At 36.6% G+C, this 14,509-nt stretch overlaps 1 protein-coding gene across 2 annotated transcripts in view; it reads left to right on the top strand.

The window, feature by feature from the left end:
- The window catches only part of LOC145994617 (proton-coupled zinc antiporter SLC30A5-like), a 66,103-nt gene that overhangs the window by 10,868 nt on the left and 40,726 nt on the right, over positions 1-14,509 (top strand). The window contains exon 2 of one of the 2 annotated variants that reach the window (XM_083130675.1): positions 10,361-13,335. The exons of the other annotated variant lie outside the window; for it this stretch is intronic. Coding sequence (XP_082986801.1) covers positions 10,404-12,809 — 2,406 coding nt within the window. The 5' untranslated portion in view covers positions 10,361-10,403 and the 3' untranslated portion in view covers positions 12,810-13,335. Of the gene's footprint in view, positions 1-10,360; positions 13,336-14,509 lie in introns of those variants that run through there. 2 annotated transcript variants of the gene reach the window in all.

Here is a 14,509-nt window from a genome sequence, read left to right as displayed (position 1 = left end):
TAGGACACACTAGCCACTTACGACTGCGTATAGCACCACCAGCATACATTGTTATACCTGTAAAATTAAAAGTCCCAGTTTGACTTGAACATGCCTCGTATCATTCCACTAACTTCTGTATTTGAGTTTTCTTCTAAGTCCACTTTATGCACAGATAGACTAATCACAACTACAGTTTAAATTGGGATCTGAACCACTATGTGCTTCCACCAGATATTGAACCCAGGACCCCTTGATTACAAGGCAATGATGTCACCTACACCATCAGGAAGGCCCTAACAGGTCTGCATCTCTTTCTCTATGGATTTTTCCACTCTAGGCTTTGTTTTGTGCTCTCCTGTTCGTTACGGTAGACCCAGGTGTTATCTCCAGTACCAGTTCTCTCGAAAACACTAGTGATTCCCTCTTGGGACCTGGGTCACAACCTCCTGTTTCTTGTACAGATCAGGAAGGAACCCACACTGTGCTCAGACTTTGTGGTTCAACATGCGGTATAATAAATGCTGATTAACAAATGACCATCCAATATTGATCTCATTTTCCATCGGGCTTCTCTGATTATCGCACTCACTTTGTTTATGTGGGCTTGTGTATGCTCATGTCGACCACATTGACCTTCGTCAATTGCAGTACTATCCATGACAAAAATATTGAGCCCTTTGTTTACGTGCTTGTAAAATTGTACTCCGTGGGAGGAGAAAAGTTAAATATACCTCATTGGAAAGCTACAAGTGTCTACTTTTAGAAAAAAGCAAGACAAATTGATTTTAGCTCTGTCTGTTCTCTATTCAAACAAAAATGTTTGTAAAAGTGGAGTTTTTTCGTGTGTGTTTTATGTAAGTCGAGTTCAATCGTGTGTAACTTCTTGAAAACCAGTCGGAAAAATATGACATTTCTTGTGATTGAAGCTTGTTTATATGTAAATATCTCTGCCATATATAATGTTGCTATCATTTGTGGAACAGCCAATATTAATGTTTAATAACAGTGTTGCAATCTCGGTAATGGTCAGCCCAATGGTGATGCAAAACATATCTAGATAATGAGCATGGAATAAAAATCAAATTTTTATGGCTTATCTTTTCATATTCTGCGAATTGAAAACGACAGACAGAATTGTTTTCTTTGCAACACGCTTTTTTTGTCTCGTTGCTACGACAAAGTTCGCTTTGTTACCACATGCCGCCGGCAGCCCATTTAAACTTTGCATTCAGCCAGCAGCTTTGACACGGAAATTAAGCCGAAAGTTTTGTTTACAAAGCGAATTGTTGTGCACAGAGAAGCATTGTTCAGATGCTGTAATTGACGAATGTAGATTTTCTTTATCACTCTTGTGTTCCTACCATATAGCCTGAATTCGCACACATACATAAGATCCCTTAATGTACTGTTTCCTGCTGTTTTCCTTTGTTATGAATTTGCTGTTGCTGTACATCGCAGGCACGTTATTTTTTTATACAGAGGAGACTGCGAAACCATCAGTCACGGGTTCGAATATTTGGTAAGATATTTCATTGCCTTCATCAAATCAAGCTCATCGTTGCACTTATTCTTTTTAAATGAGTGACATAAAATGATACGGAGAAAATGACGTACATATAAAGATTGGTTAAAAGCTAGAAAATATAACAAATGTATCTCATTCATAGTATGATAAATTGTTTATTCATTATTTTTGTGGCTCAGTTGGTAACGTGTCTGACTACCATGCTAAAGGTCCAGCGTTCGATCCCTGGCTGGTTCAAATCCCACCCAGCGTCGAATAACATGGGCAGCTGGGGGAACCCCCCCCCCCCCGGGGGGGGGGGGGGGGTAGGCAGTCAGGGGCATGATGCTGATCACATCACTCCCACTCATGACCGGATCAAGAAAGTGTGGGGCATTACCCCCCCCCCATACACCTTCATGGCATGCTGCTAAGCAAAGGGGAGCAATATATATATATATATATATATATATATATATATATATTTAAACAATGTTTTGGATCGGACCAACAGAACGCACTTTCAGTTCCAGTATTCCCGCAGCGTAGACCATGTAGCTGCAGCGAAGGGGCAACACTGTGCAAGTCACCTGCAGCCCGCGGAGTCTGAGATTGGCCGCATCTCGCCATACGTCATCCGTGCATTTATCATATTTGGAGTGGTCAATAATAATTTATATCTGTGGTCATACTTGAGATACACATGTTAAACTTCTGGATTTGGATCAAATGTGTCATATGAACAACTTTTTACAATTTAATTCCATTTGCAATTACGCATTTCAAGATTGCACGTTTGCCTAAAATTTCAATTTTTGAAGCATCTAGTGAAGATCTGCATTTGACTTCTTCCACAGAGATGCAAAAACAATCCGTCTTCACGTACAAAAAATCTCAATATTATATCCATTGTGGAATTATGAACTGTATAAAGTGAATTTTTCATTATAATACGAAAATTCAACGAAGAATAACTTTTAGATGACGCTTATTAAAAAATAGATACTTGAAGCTTTCCAATGAGGTATATTTGACTTTTTCCACCCACAGAGTACAATTTTACAAGCACGCAAACAGAGGGCTCAATATTTTTCTCACGGATAGTAGGTCTTCCCACTTTAACTTCCAGGTCAAAGTTTACATTTTCTTCTGGGAGGGCAGAACTATTTTGATGGTGTGAATAATTATTATGTGCACGACCTGTGTAACACACTTTTTAAAATGTATTCTTCCTTAGGCCATTTGTATATAAATTGTGCCTACCCTGTAGTTACAAAGTAGTTTCATACACACATTTATTTTCAAAGGTGCTGTGTATAATAAGAACTTTACAAGTTGTGTGTGAATCTGATACACTTGGCAGTTAAAGTGTTTAACCTTTTGGTCAGTTGTAAAACTTCTTTCGGTAGATGGGTCATGGAATTCCATCCAATTCTGATAGTGCACAGCCTTCATTGTGACATTTTTTTTCTTCGATGGTGTATTTCCGAAACACATGTTTCTTTCTAACCTTGTGGCTCCCAAACGGTGCTGTGCAAGTTTTGCAGCGAAACTACTAATAAGCCAAGATCATGTACCATTGCATCAGCCTCTGTATGTTAAACCTTGAAGGTTTAACTTTGATGTGTCTTTGCCTCTTTTTTTTTTAATCTGCTTTGATAGAGGTATGATATCTCTGATACAATAATGGCTCGCTGAAGCTCTTTGTATTTCTTCTCTGTTGCTGCTTGTGTTTTTATTAGGGATTAAACAGATTAATCGGTGCTCAACAAGCACAGGGTGTTTAAGAAAAAGGTAACTGAAACTCAGCACTCAAACCTTGTTCAATGACATTTTTTTTAAACACGTTGTGTCAGATGATAAATGCACATCAGTACCTATAATTTTGCCAGTATTGATATGTCTGTAAATAGCCTGTAATTTATTACAAAATTCCATCATTTTATTATTTTTGTTTGCCGGCTCCTGTGGTGGAGTGGGTAGCACATCATGCTACGATGCCATGGGTCCTGGGTTCGAATCCCAGCCCGGGCATGGATGTTTGTGAGTGTAAATTCATCAATTTCGTCATATCATCACTCATCCCATCTTCGCAAATTAGCCAAAAGTGGCACAAAAAACGAAGTAAAATAAAGCAAATCAATCAATGTTATTTTTGTTTGTAAACATATAATCCATATGATCTAATTTTGTAAAATTAATTCTAAATTCACAGTTTCCTTTACAAAACAAGACACATTGCAGTCATCTGGTTATGTACATAGGAACATTTGCAATTTTATACTGGATCAGTATAATATTGGCATTGGTAAATTTTGTATCTGTGCTTTATCGGTGTGGGCAAATATTTCATGTCAGTTCGTTCCTAATTTACATCCGTCTTTGGATCCAGGTAACACTTAATATTTGAGAAATAGAAATATTGATTTTTGCATTAGGAAACTCTGAATTTTGAATTACAAAGAGATATTATGTTGAAATTCGTCAGTGTGCCTGAATGTGGGTACCTATGTACAAAAATTGAAATTTGTTGTTCTTGTATATTCCAGAGGAATTTAGCAATTGAGCACATGCAAAGCGATCCATTCAAGTGTAAACAGCCGGCACCAGTGTTTTGCGCTATTAGTAAGCAAGCTGCTCGCGGCCATATGTCGGCATTGTAGACTGTCCGTGAATCAAGTCCTCATGTTTGCATAGCTAGTTTAAAGAGTGATTTATTTAATTACCAATTTATGAAAGAAGGTGCTGAAACTGGCTGCCTTTCGTCGTCCACACATGTTTGACACCTCTTGGAAGTTACCCATAGCTTGCTGCAGTTCCCTTTGATTAATGTTGGTAATTTCTTGACAGATGTTATGTTTCAGTTCTTCCAGGATGTGTGGATTTAACTTATATATAGCTTTTATTAATCTACCCCAGAGATAAAAATAACATGGAACTTTTACACCTGGGAATCTTGTTTCAAATCATCTTTGAACTTCAGGTGCCGATTTGAGTTACCACATACATATGTTAAATACAAGCTGTGCAGTAGAAAACATTTGCTGAGCTATAACACACTTTGCGATTGAATATACTAGTAAAAATGCAATAAGTATATAAATGCTCCTATCGCTTCATAGTCTTCTGTCTACGTTCAACACCTCCATAAAAACCGGTTTGTCCCCCCCCCCCCCTCTCACATTAGTGGGTGTCTTAATAAGTATGTATCAAAAATTTGTGCGCATAGAAGGTAACAAATTTAAATACCTCCTTTTGTAAATCTGGTAAGGAGAGTGAATCACTTTTTAAAATAATTACGGAAACTGCTGTGCTCTTGCTTCATCAATACACTATGATACCGACAAAATGGCCGTGATTGCCTTGTTTGCTGATTGCGCAAACACAAACACGGTGGTCTACACTTCAATGGATCGCATTGTACTTGTTCATTTCAAATTGAACATCTGGTGTAAACACGATTGGGCTTATTTTTGGGGTAAAAAAATATATGAAGCCAATTAACAAACATGTTGCACATTCGTTGGCTTTGTACCTATAAGTACAAGTTTTTTTCTAAATTTTAAGTAAACTTTTAAATTTAAGTAAAAGTTAATATGGAATGATAATCAGTAGAAAAATAATAGTGGTAGTGTGTAAATTAACCTTTCTCTCACAGGAATTTAATAGGATTGTGTAAATCATGTTCTGTGCATTTTCCATCCTCATATTGTCATCAAGGCCAGATCATCCTTCACTTGTTTTGCTTGCATATTTTCCCCACTCCCCTTTTGTCCACAGTTTGAACAATCAAAACACGTCTCTAGTATTTCCTAGATACCTAAGAAATTCTCCTGCAACATTTTCTATAGTCGTTTTCACGTTCAGAAGACACAACGGCTCTTATGGAGAAACTGCACAGTGTTGCCAATACAGCGCTAGCTCATGTCGCCGGGAAATGATGACCTTCCTTCACAATGAAGGTGTTACGTATTTTGTATATATAATGATAATTATATGTAAATATTAATAATATACTGTGAATGTTACAGTTACACACGCGAGTGTAATGCACGAATATGACACTTCAGAAATCACTTAAAAAAGTAAAAATCACTGAGCGCTCACACAACTGAAAACACTTTTTTGAGAGAGGAAAAAAGTCTAAACAGACCAAAGCAGATCTCTCACTCAAGTAAGGGGAACCTGGCACATGGGTTAGATTCAAGTTGCAACCCAAACAAACAAATGAGTTATGACCCACGTGAACTGATAAGACGTGAATGACTCAAGCAAGGCATGTCATATTTCTATCTTGAAGCCCCATATTTTGTCACGTGTTGGAAAGCCTTTCAAAGGTTAATATGGTGTCTATGAATTTATGTGTACGTTGGAAACTGAAAGGTGATCTTCATTTCAGTATTAATGTCGACAGTAATGTAAACAAAAACAACGTGTATTTGCGACAGCACTAATGTTGCTCACAACAACAGCATTGGAAATAATTGTCAATTATTAAATTTAAGTAATTTCAATTCTATTATATAACAAACTGCATGAAGTTAATATTTTTACTGAATGGAAATAAAATATCAACTCGAAAACTTGGTGGTGATTAGCCGGAATGCTGCTGTGAGCCAGCTCAAGATGGCCAGACAACGTCTCCTTACTTCGCGCGCGGTTCGGGTTAAAAAGAAACTCCAAATGCATGGAAGTAATATTTCTGGGAACCTTTGAGTGGTTTTAAAAAATAATTTCATTATTTTCTCCACAACTTTGTCGCTGGAAGTTTTTACTTGGAATTACAGAACAAAAAATGGCCAGCGACGACATTTTCTACTGCACGAATATAAAAAATCTCCACATACTTTATTTGAATATTTTTTAATGCAAATATGCTTTAAAGTATTGATAAATTCTGAGTACCACCGTCACCTATAACAATTAAAAAAACAGTCAATTTTTTTAATAATGAATGCTTCAATTCTAAGGCATGTTTCAACGTTAGGAATGAAAACAATGTAAAAATTGTGTTTTCACAGAAAATTTGAGTTTTTAATTTATCTAAAATTATGTAAGCAAGTTACCAGTTTTTTGTGTTCACCATTGTATTCTCTACAAAATTTCCTGCAAAACTGCAGGTACCGATTTTACTTAAGCTAAATTTGTAAATCCAGAAATTTCACAACAGCACGCTCGTATTTCCCATAAGAAAAGCATTGCCCATAAGAGCCCATTGTGTCGTCTGAACGTGAAAACGACTTTAGCCGTGTTTTCTTCTTTGTCCATATTTCTAAATCACATGAAATTGTTGGATGATAATACATCTTACATAGGATTTTCTTAACACTTCTATGGCATCTCTGGAAGTTGGACAAATTGGTGCCAGACATTTAACCTTTACTGGTCCGATGATACCATGGTATCATGGTGCTGATTACGAAATGAATGTGCTTTTTGGACCTTCATACTCTTATGTTTGGGTGGAAATTCTGACACAGGTCTGGAGCAAGCCTGGGAAATTCACATTGATGACCCCCCTCTTCCCCCTCTCCGCAACATATCCATGCCACACTTCCGAACAGAGTTTCACATTTTGGCTCATTATTCAACTTGTATGGCACCCAGGAACATGAAACATGTTTCATTCTCTTTGGAATCGTCCATTCTTCGAAGAGAATACTAAGGTTTGCACCTTCTCTCCAAAATAGCGGGGAAGAGGGGGCAAACTCCAGATTTTTATGTTTTTTCCATTGAAATTCGGTAGCTGTGCCCCCCAGCCCCCCTTGGTTTGGTGTTTTGAATTGTACACGGTTGCATGCGCTGATGTTTTTGCTGCAAAACAAGACTTATCCAAAGTAGATTGCTCCCATAGTGCCCGAGTTATAACAATTTTCCTCCAAAGAGTGTTCAAATTTAAAATTCCTGACGAGAAGCCTGGGCCAGAACGGGGTTATTTTCGTAAACCTGCTCGGCCGTCTAAAGGTTAAGTAATGGTGCACTTTGGTGTTAGACATGTTTCTAGCACTTTTCTGTTTTGGAGATTCTTTCTTCTCTGACCCCTGATTCACTTTCAGTGTATGTCTTCCTCATCACATAGAAAATGGCTTTGTTAGTGAATACCTCTCACGGTGGAAAGAAAGTAATTCATGATGGATTTTTGTACTTAAAAGGTCAAAAATGATAAAGTGTACTGACAGTGCTTTCTGAAGCAGTGCAAGGCCTGCGTCTACATTGTAAATGAAGTTCTGAAACTTGTGAAGGAACATGCTCGTGCACCTCACGTGGATTAAGCTTTTACTCGTTTACCTGTATTGCACTCTAATTTCTGTAGAGAGACTATTGCAATATATAAGGTATGCTAAATATGCTAAGCCCTAAGTAAATAATGGTGCACTTTGGTACATACAAGAAAAACATAAGTAAATAGCATAATAAGATGTTAATATATTAGGAAACCTCTATGTTTATTAGCATTACAAAAAGGAAATAATAATGCATGTGGAACGAATGTTCCGGAAGACAACAAAGACCCAAGAATGCGTAGTGTTTTTTTTAATAGTTTCAATAGGTGGCAGATACCACACTCCAAAAATTTTGTTAACTGCTATCTTCCGTTTTGCTGGCAGTGGTGTTCATTTCACTGTACAGTAATCTGGCATTTGATCCACAAAATTGTCTGGTGCAGAAGTATGTTTGTTCACAAATTCACAAATTTCACAACTTCATCATTTACATTGTGGCCAGAGATCAGTTGCGGAAGGCTGTGCAGAGGAGAAGGGAATAAAATGTTAAGCACCAAAATCTCTCCAAGCTCCACATGAGTTCTTTAATGTTTCTAATTATTTGCCCTCCTATTTATTTCTTGCTCTTTTTATCATATTCTCTTTTGTGCTAGGTATTTTAAACTGTCCCTTGGCCAGGTCCTTTTCTTCCTCATCTACAGTATATTTGAAATTGTTATTTTACTACAGATCGTATTTCTTTTTCCCTCTTTAGTTGGCATTATCTCCTTTCCTCCACTTCATTTTTTATTTTGTGAACTCTCTCAAAACTCCAATGGCCAAGAGAGACATTGTGCATTATTCAATTTGTATGTGAAGTTGGTGAATATAAGCTCTCCTTCTGCTTCATTTGGAAACTATTTAATGTAATGTGAGCTTAATGAACCATGGAAATTATTTTATAACAAGATTCCCATTGACCTGGCAAATTGATCCAATTTTGGAAAAAAATAATGAAAGGTATTATCTAAAACCTTTTTTTTATTTTTTTTACCTCTGTGTTGCATGAGATTCATATCATATGATAAGTGATATCCTAGTGAATATTAATGACCATTAAATTTCATGCACAAAATGCATAAATAAAAGGGTTGTGTCGTATACCGACTAAAGATGTACGGTACGCCAGACCTGATCTGTGTCATCTGTGTCTCCCAGACCTTATTACTTTGTTATCTAACTCTGCTCTATTGTCTCATTTTCATTATTTATACTGCAAATCTGTATCGTCCTTCGTGAGATAAAAGGGAATGTACTGTCTATATTATTATGTAAGTTGCTTGTGACTTAAATCTAGTTGTATTTTACCTCCACACTCTGGCATACTGAAAAACCTGCACTAGACACGTTGTTCACTTCATACTCAGATAGGCCAGTCAGAACTGATTCTACATTTTAAAGTAGGATTGAACCATAGTGCAGTATATGTCGTCCTGGGACTGAACATTTATCAAGGAAGCTCCTTCTGAATTGCTGCTATAGAAAACCAGATATTCAACATATCAACTAAAGGTCCCTATTCCCATCGATGTAATTACCAAATGTACACAAGTTATAAGGTCACTGAAGAAATTTTGAAGAACGTCTGGATACAGACCACATGCCCCATCTTCAAATAACAATGAAACATCTTAACTTGTTTAACTTTGACACAGATACTACATGTTTCAAAACTTTTCTAACAAAGTTAAAATTAGATTATGTGATGGTTTTCAGGTTAAGCTTTTGTATCCAATCTTTGAATTTCCCACAAGGCATAAGATGAGTTGTGCACACAATTTTGGCATTCAGATAATCAGCTTATCAGTAATATTACAGATAAGTTTTATGTTCATAATCATACGATTCATATGCAGTAGTTTTGTAAAGTGAATGTCTGCACATGAAGTTTAATTTTCCAAAGTAAAAACCTACTCAAATCATCTGATTACTTACATTCATTAAAAGAACTAAATGTAATTTTACATCAGTTTAGTGGAATACCGGTTATCGGAATCTGTAAATTCTATATCAATACATCATCAGTATTTGCAAAAGTTTCATATCGGTCCAATCCTAATGTGTAGAAAGTCTCTTTGTACTGGCTCCTCCTCCTCGTCACCTCTCCTCTCTCCATTCCCTCACTCTTTGGATTTTTAGAAATTCTGTTGAAATATTTAGTCCTATTTCTTTTGCAGATATCCTTCTTGACATGACATAATTCTAGGCTGCTCAGGATTAAGCACTTAAGTCAAAAATACAATTTTATAGCAGACAGTTATTTATGTTTGTTCTGTTAATAACAGATATTACAAACATGATATAAATGTTAGATAATCACTGTTTATAACCTTTGCACATGACCAATATAAAATCATACGTATAATATTTTATTTTATTGATTCAGTGTGATTTAAACGAAAGCAACTGAAAATCACAGTTTATGACTTATGTGCTTTTTCCCAAACACCCTAGAATTCTTCCAACATGTGTACATTGATTTAGATATTATGTAGACATTTGATGAAACAAGCTGAAACAGCATCCAGAACAAGGAAGTTTTCAAACATGTAAAGATTTTCTTAAATATGTAAATTTCGCATGTAATTGAATCAACTCTCTTTCTTTGTAGGTTCTGAAGTAAAGTAGGGAGAAGATACTAACGTAAGCCCATCATGAGTACTAAGCAGAAAAGGTCGAGTGGTGGTGGTTATGGTCTGCGTCGGAAATCAACAAAGAAAAAGTGGGATGACGATTTTGAATATAACTTTTCCAAAACAAAACCTGGTTCAAAAGCCCCCAAAGATATTCAAGAAACTAGAGTTAAATCAGCGCAGGAAGTTGATAGCAAAATTGAAGTTAATAGAAGTGAATCTGATGGCTCTGTAAAACGGCATCGAGGGAGGCCGAGAAAGAACCATGAAGTGACGGAGCAGCAAGTACGAAGAGAAGAAGAAATCCCATTGAAGAAGAGAGGAAGAAGACCAGATAACAATGACATGAGGAAAGTAATAAAGATTCAAGAAGTAAATGAAGAAGAAGAACCGAACGCTGCAGAATTAGTGGAAGAATTGAAACGTTTGGAGGATAGAAGACGGAAAATTGAGGAAACAAAGAAATTGAAACTTCAGGCTATGAGGAAGCAGAGATATAAACGTGAAGTGAAGCATGGGAGGGAAGATGTCCAAGAGAAACCAAAAGAAGAAACTAAAAATCCTAAGCTTGAATCAAAGAAGCGTGGTGTTAAAGTAGAAGCGATAGAGAAACAGAAGCATCATGAAATGAAGGAGAAAAATAGTGAAGAGATATCTCCTAAGATAGATGCTCCGCAAGTAACTGTTTACTCGAGAGTGAATATTGAGTGTGACAAGGATAATGTTTCACAGGAATACGAAGTATCTACAGAGCAACCTGTTAACAAATATTTTAAAATCGAGAAAACGGAAGGGAAGGAGAACAAGCCTCAGCATGAAATTGAGAGAGACGATATAATAGTGCAGGGTGTTGAAAGTGATGACGAAAATGTGATTCTGAACATGTCTGTGGAAGAGGATGAAACTGTTGGCATGGAGGAGGTTACCATTCAGGATCCTTCGCATACAAGTGATACAACTTGCAAGAAAAAAGCACATAAAAAATTGAAAAGGGAAAGGCAAAGTCCCTTGCATTTCCAGAAGATAGGCGAGTATTCCGGGGAAGACAAGATTGAGTGCGAGGAGTGCCATAAACTGCTGAAACCGTCATCATTTCGGCAACACCTCCGCACTCATACAGGGGTCAAACCTTTCGAATGTCAAGTGTGCAAAGCTAGATTCACTCGTAAAGGTGATGTCGAACGGCACGTGAGGATTGTGCATCAGAAGCATAAACCTTTCAAGTGTTGCAGGTGTCAAAGGGCGTTTGGTGACAAGAAAAATCTCCGGTGGCACCTGATGAATCACGATAAGAAATTGTTTTATATTTGTGAAGTGTGTGGGTTCAAATTTGGTAAACGAGAGTACTGGGAAAACCATGTAAGATTTATACATCCAATGTCTTTAGCTGTAGAATCATACTTACCTGAAGGTTCTGTTACAGTCATTCAAACTAAAGATGGCGAAAGGTGTGAGGAGACATTCGGATCATTTACAGAGAGCTTACTTGCTACGGCAGTTGAAGAAAGTGTTGATGATCCTGCAGCATATGTTGTAAGCAGTGAAGGTCGGAGGACTATCGATGCTGTGCAAGAGCTTGTGCGAGCTGAGCAAGCAGAGAACAACCTGAAGGACAAGCAGAGTGTAAATAGTGAAATCAGACTGAAGGCCGTAAGTTCGTCCCAACCCAGCATTCTCATTAATGAAGACGAAAGGACCAACTTATCCCATAAAAGTGCAATTAAGATACATGCAACGGAACTATCTCAAGAAAGCAACTCTGCAAATCAGGTGGCAGGAAAGGCCGACCAAAGACCAGTTATTCAGCAAGTGATGAGTGTTAATAATATCAGTGTATCGGATATTGTGAGACTTGCCCAGGCATCGCAAAATCGCATGAGTAACATACATTCGTGCACGGAAGTAAGGCAGCAAGATGGAATTGAAGCTGTCGTTATTCATTTGGATGAATCAAACCCTTCGGATGGAAGTCAGATCTCAAAGGATTCGCCTCAAGTGCATACGTTTCCTCCAAATTTATTGCATGTTGTTACCACAGACGATGACCACATAGTTCAAGATAACATTGAAGGACCTGAACAGATTGTTGTTGAATCTCCTGATTACTTTAATACAAGTGTTGAAGTGGCGCAAGATACAGTGTCGGAAACTGAAGGTATGACAGATACCGGTGGATCTGGAGATGGTATGTATCAGGTAGAAGAAACACCACATATTGATGCATCCCCAAGAGTGATAAGCATTGTTGTTAAAGAAGAACAACATGGTGTAGAAGAAAATGGTGGAAATGATGGCAACAATACAGTACAAACACTCATTGAAGCATTGTTGGATGCTGCTAAAGACGATAATCAGCGATCCAAGACCTCAGATGATGTGTCATATGATGTGGAAAATTGTTCAAGTGCAGAAGCACAAAATTCTTAAGATTTTTAGTTCTGAAATAGTCTGCAAATTATGTGAAACTTTTCATTAATATTAATTTATCTGCATCACAAGCACAGTGGTTTTTTTTTCTGACGTGGTTTAGTTGTAGGCTACTCCATTGTTCTTTTTTTTTTTACAGTGATGCATGGTTATGTAATGGGAGGTTATTTGGGAAAGGGCCTTAGCTGCAATGTCTTGTTTTCTTATTTGTGTTTTGCAAAGTTTCAAGAATGCTTTTTCACTAGATTATGTAGGAATTTAATATTTTTTTCTTTGTAGGATATGTTCATTGTAAAGTATTCTTTACTGCCCATTCTTCATATTGGGATGTTAGGAATGACTATTCAAATTTTTGTAAATCAGTGAATTTTCCAAATAATTCCGGGTAGTGTAAATTTGTACTATCTACAAATTTTTCATAATTGGGAAAAGAGAGACACGGTAGTGTATAAATATGGAGAAATTAGTACTCACTTTATCCGCAAAGCTGTTTTTTCTTCTTCGTTCTATTAATTTCACTGGCAGCGGCCACTGAAATTAATAGAACGAAGAAGAAAAAACAGCTTCACGGATAAAGTGAGTACTAATTTCTCCGTATTTACAAATTTTTGTTAAGAATATGTAGCAAGTCTCAATAATGATTTTTAGCATAAGCATGTGAAATTAAAGTTATTTCAGCATGTTTTAATGCATAATCTGTGTGAAAAATTGATTTTATCTATTAAATGTGTAAACATTTATAACTAAACTGTAGTAGTATAAGATTAGACAGATTATTAATTTAAAATGTAAAGAATAATATTTATTCATAATTTTCCTAAATGTTGTATGACACCTAAATATTCCTCTAGGAAATGAAGACCTTTGATTTTGTAAAATTCTCATTGGATTTGTATTTTTTTCATGAATTTCACTAAGTGGAATGTAACTAAGTGCAGGTTTTTTAGGTGTTCTGATTTCCAAACACAAAAAATTTCTTATGTAAATAACTGTTTCAACTAAGTGTTGTAAGTGTTAAGTAAAACAAATTTATCTCATTGTAAAAAATAGTGTACATAATTTCATTAGCATAGTTGCAGAGATCAATTAACAGTGTATAATAGTGTCCATAGATATGTATTGTACATTTTTTATGTGGAGTATTATTAAAAGAATTTATTTAGTAAGAGTAGTTTTTATAATTTGCAATTGAAAAATTGTTTTTCAATTTGGAAACCTTGAATTGAATTTTGAGCCTACAATGCAACACAGTACTTTGTAGATTTTTTTTGTTTGTTTTCGTTCATTAACTTTCATACTTTTTATTTTTGCTGCGAAAAAGCATCCTTACCTCATCCTTCTTCCTTCCGAAGCCACAGTGTGTGACAGTCAAAAGCATTGCCACATCTTTTCCTTATTTTCATATGCCAGCAGCCAGCCAGCCCCCCCCCCCCCACCCCCCATTGGTATGTTCACTGTATCGCCCAGCGGTATGTGTATGAGGGAGGAATGAAAACATGAACGTTAGAAAATAAAGGGACTGGAATCAATCTTTCGTGATCCTTGTAAAAATGCTCAAGGCAAGAATGTCCACCTTTGCCCTGTCCTGTTTTATGAGTTTAGTGGCAAGATGCTTGGCAACTCTGAACTAGCACTCTTTTGCCAGTGTGTACTACACCACCACATTTATGACTATCGTTTTCTCTCCAATTGTGAATACG

This window comes from Lepisma saccharinum, chromosome 11 (assembly GCF_977018435.1).
Source record: "Lepisma saccharinum chromosome 11, izLepSacc3.1, whole genome shotgun sequence".
In the NCBI taxonomy this organism is placed as follows: Eukaryota; Metazoa; Arthropoda; class Insecta; order Zygentoma; family Lepismatidae; genus Lepisma; species Lepisma saccharinum.
The sequence above is the reverse complement of the archived record's forward strand: the minus strand, read 5'-3'. Positions and strand labels throughout refer to the sequence as shown.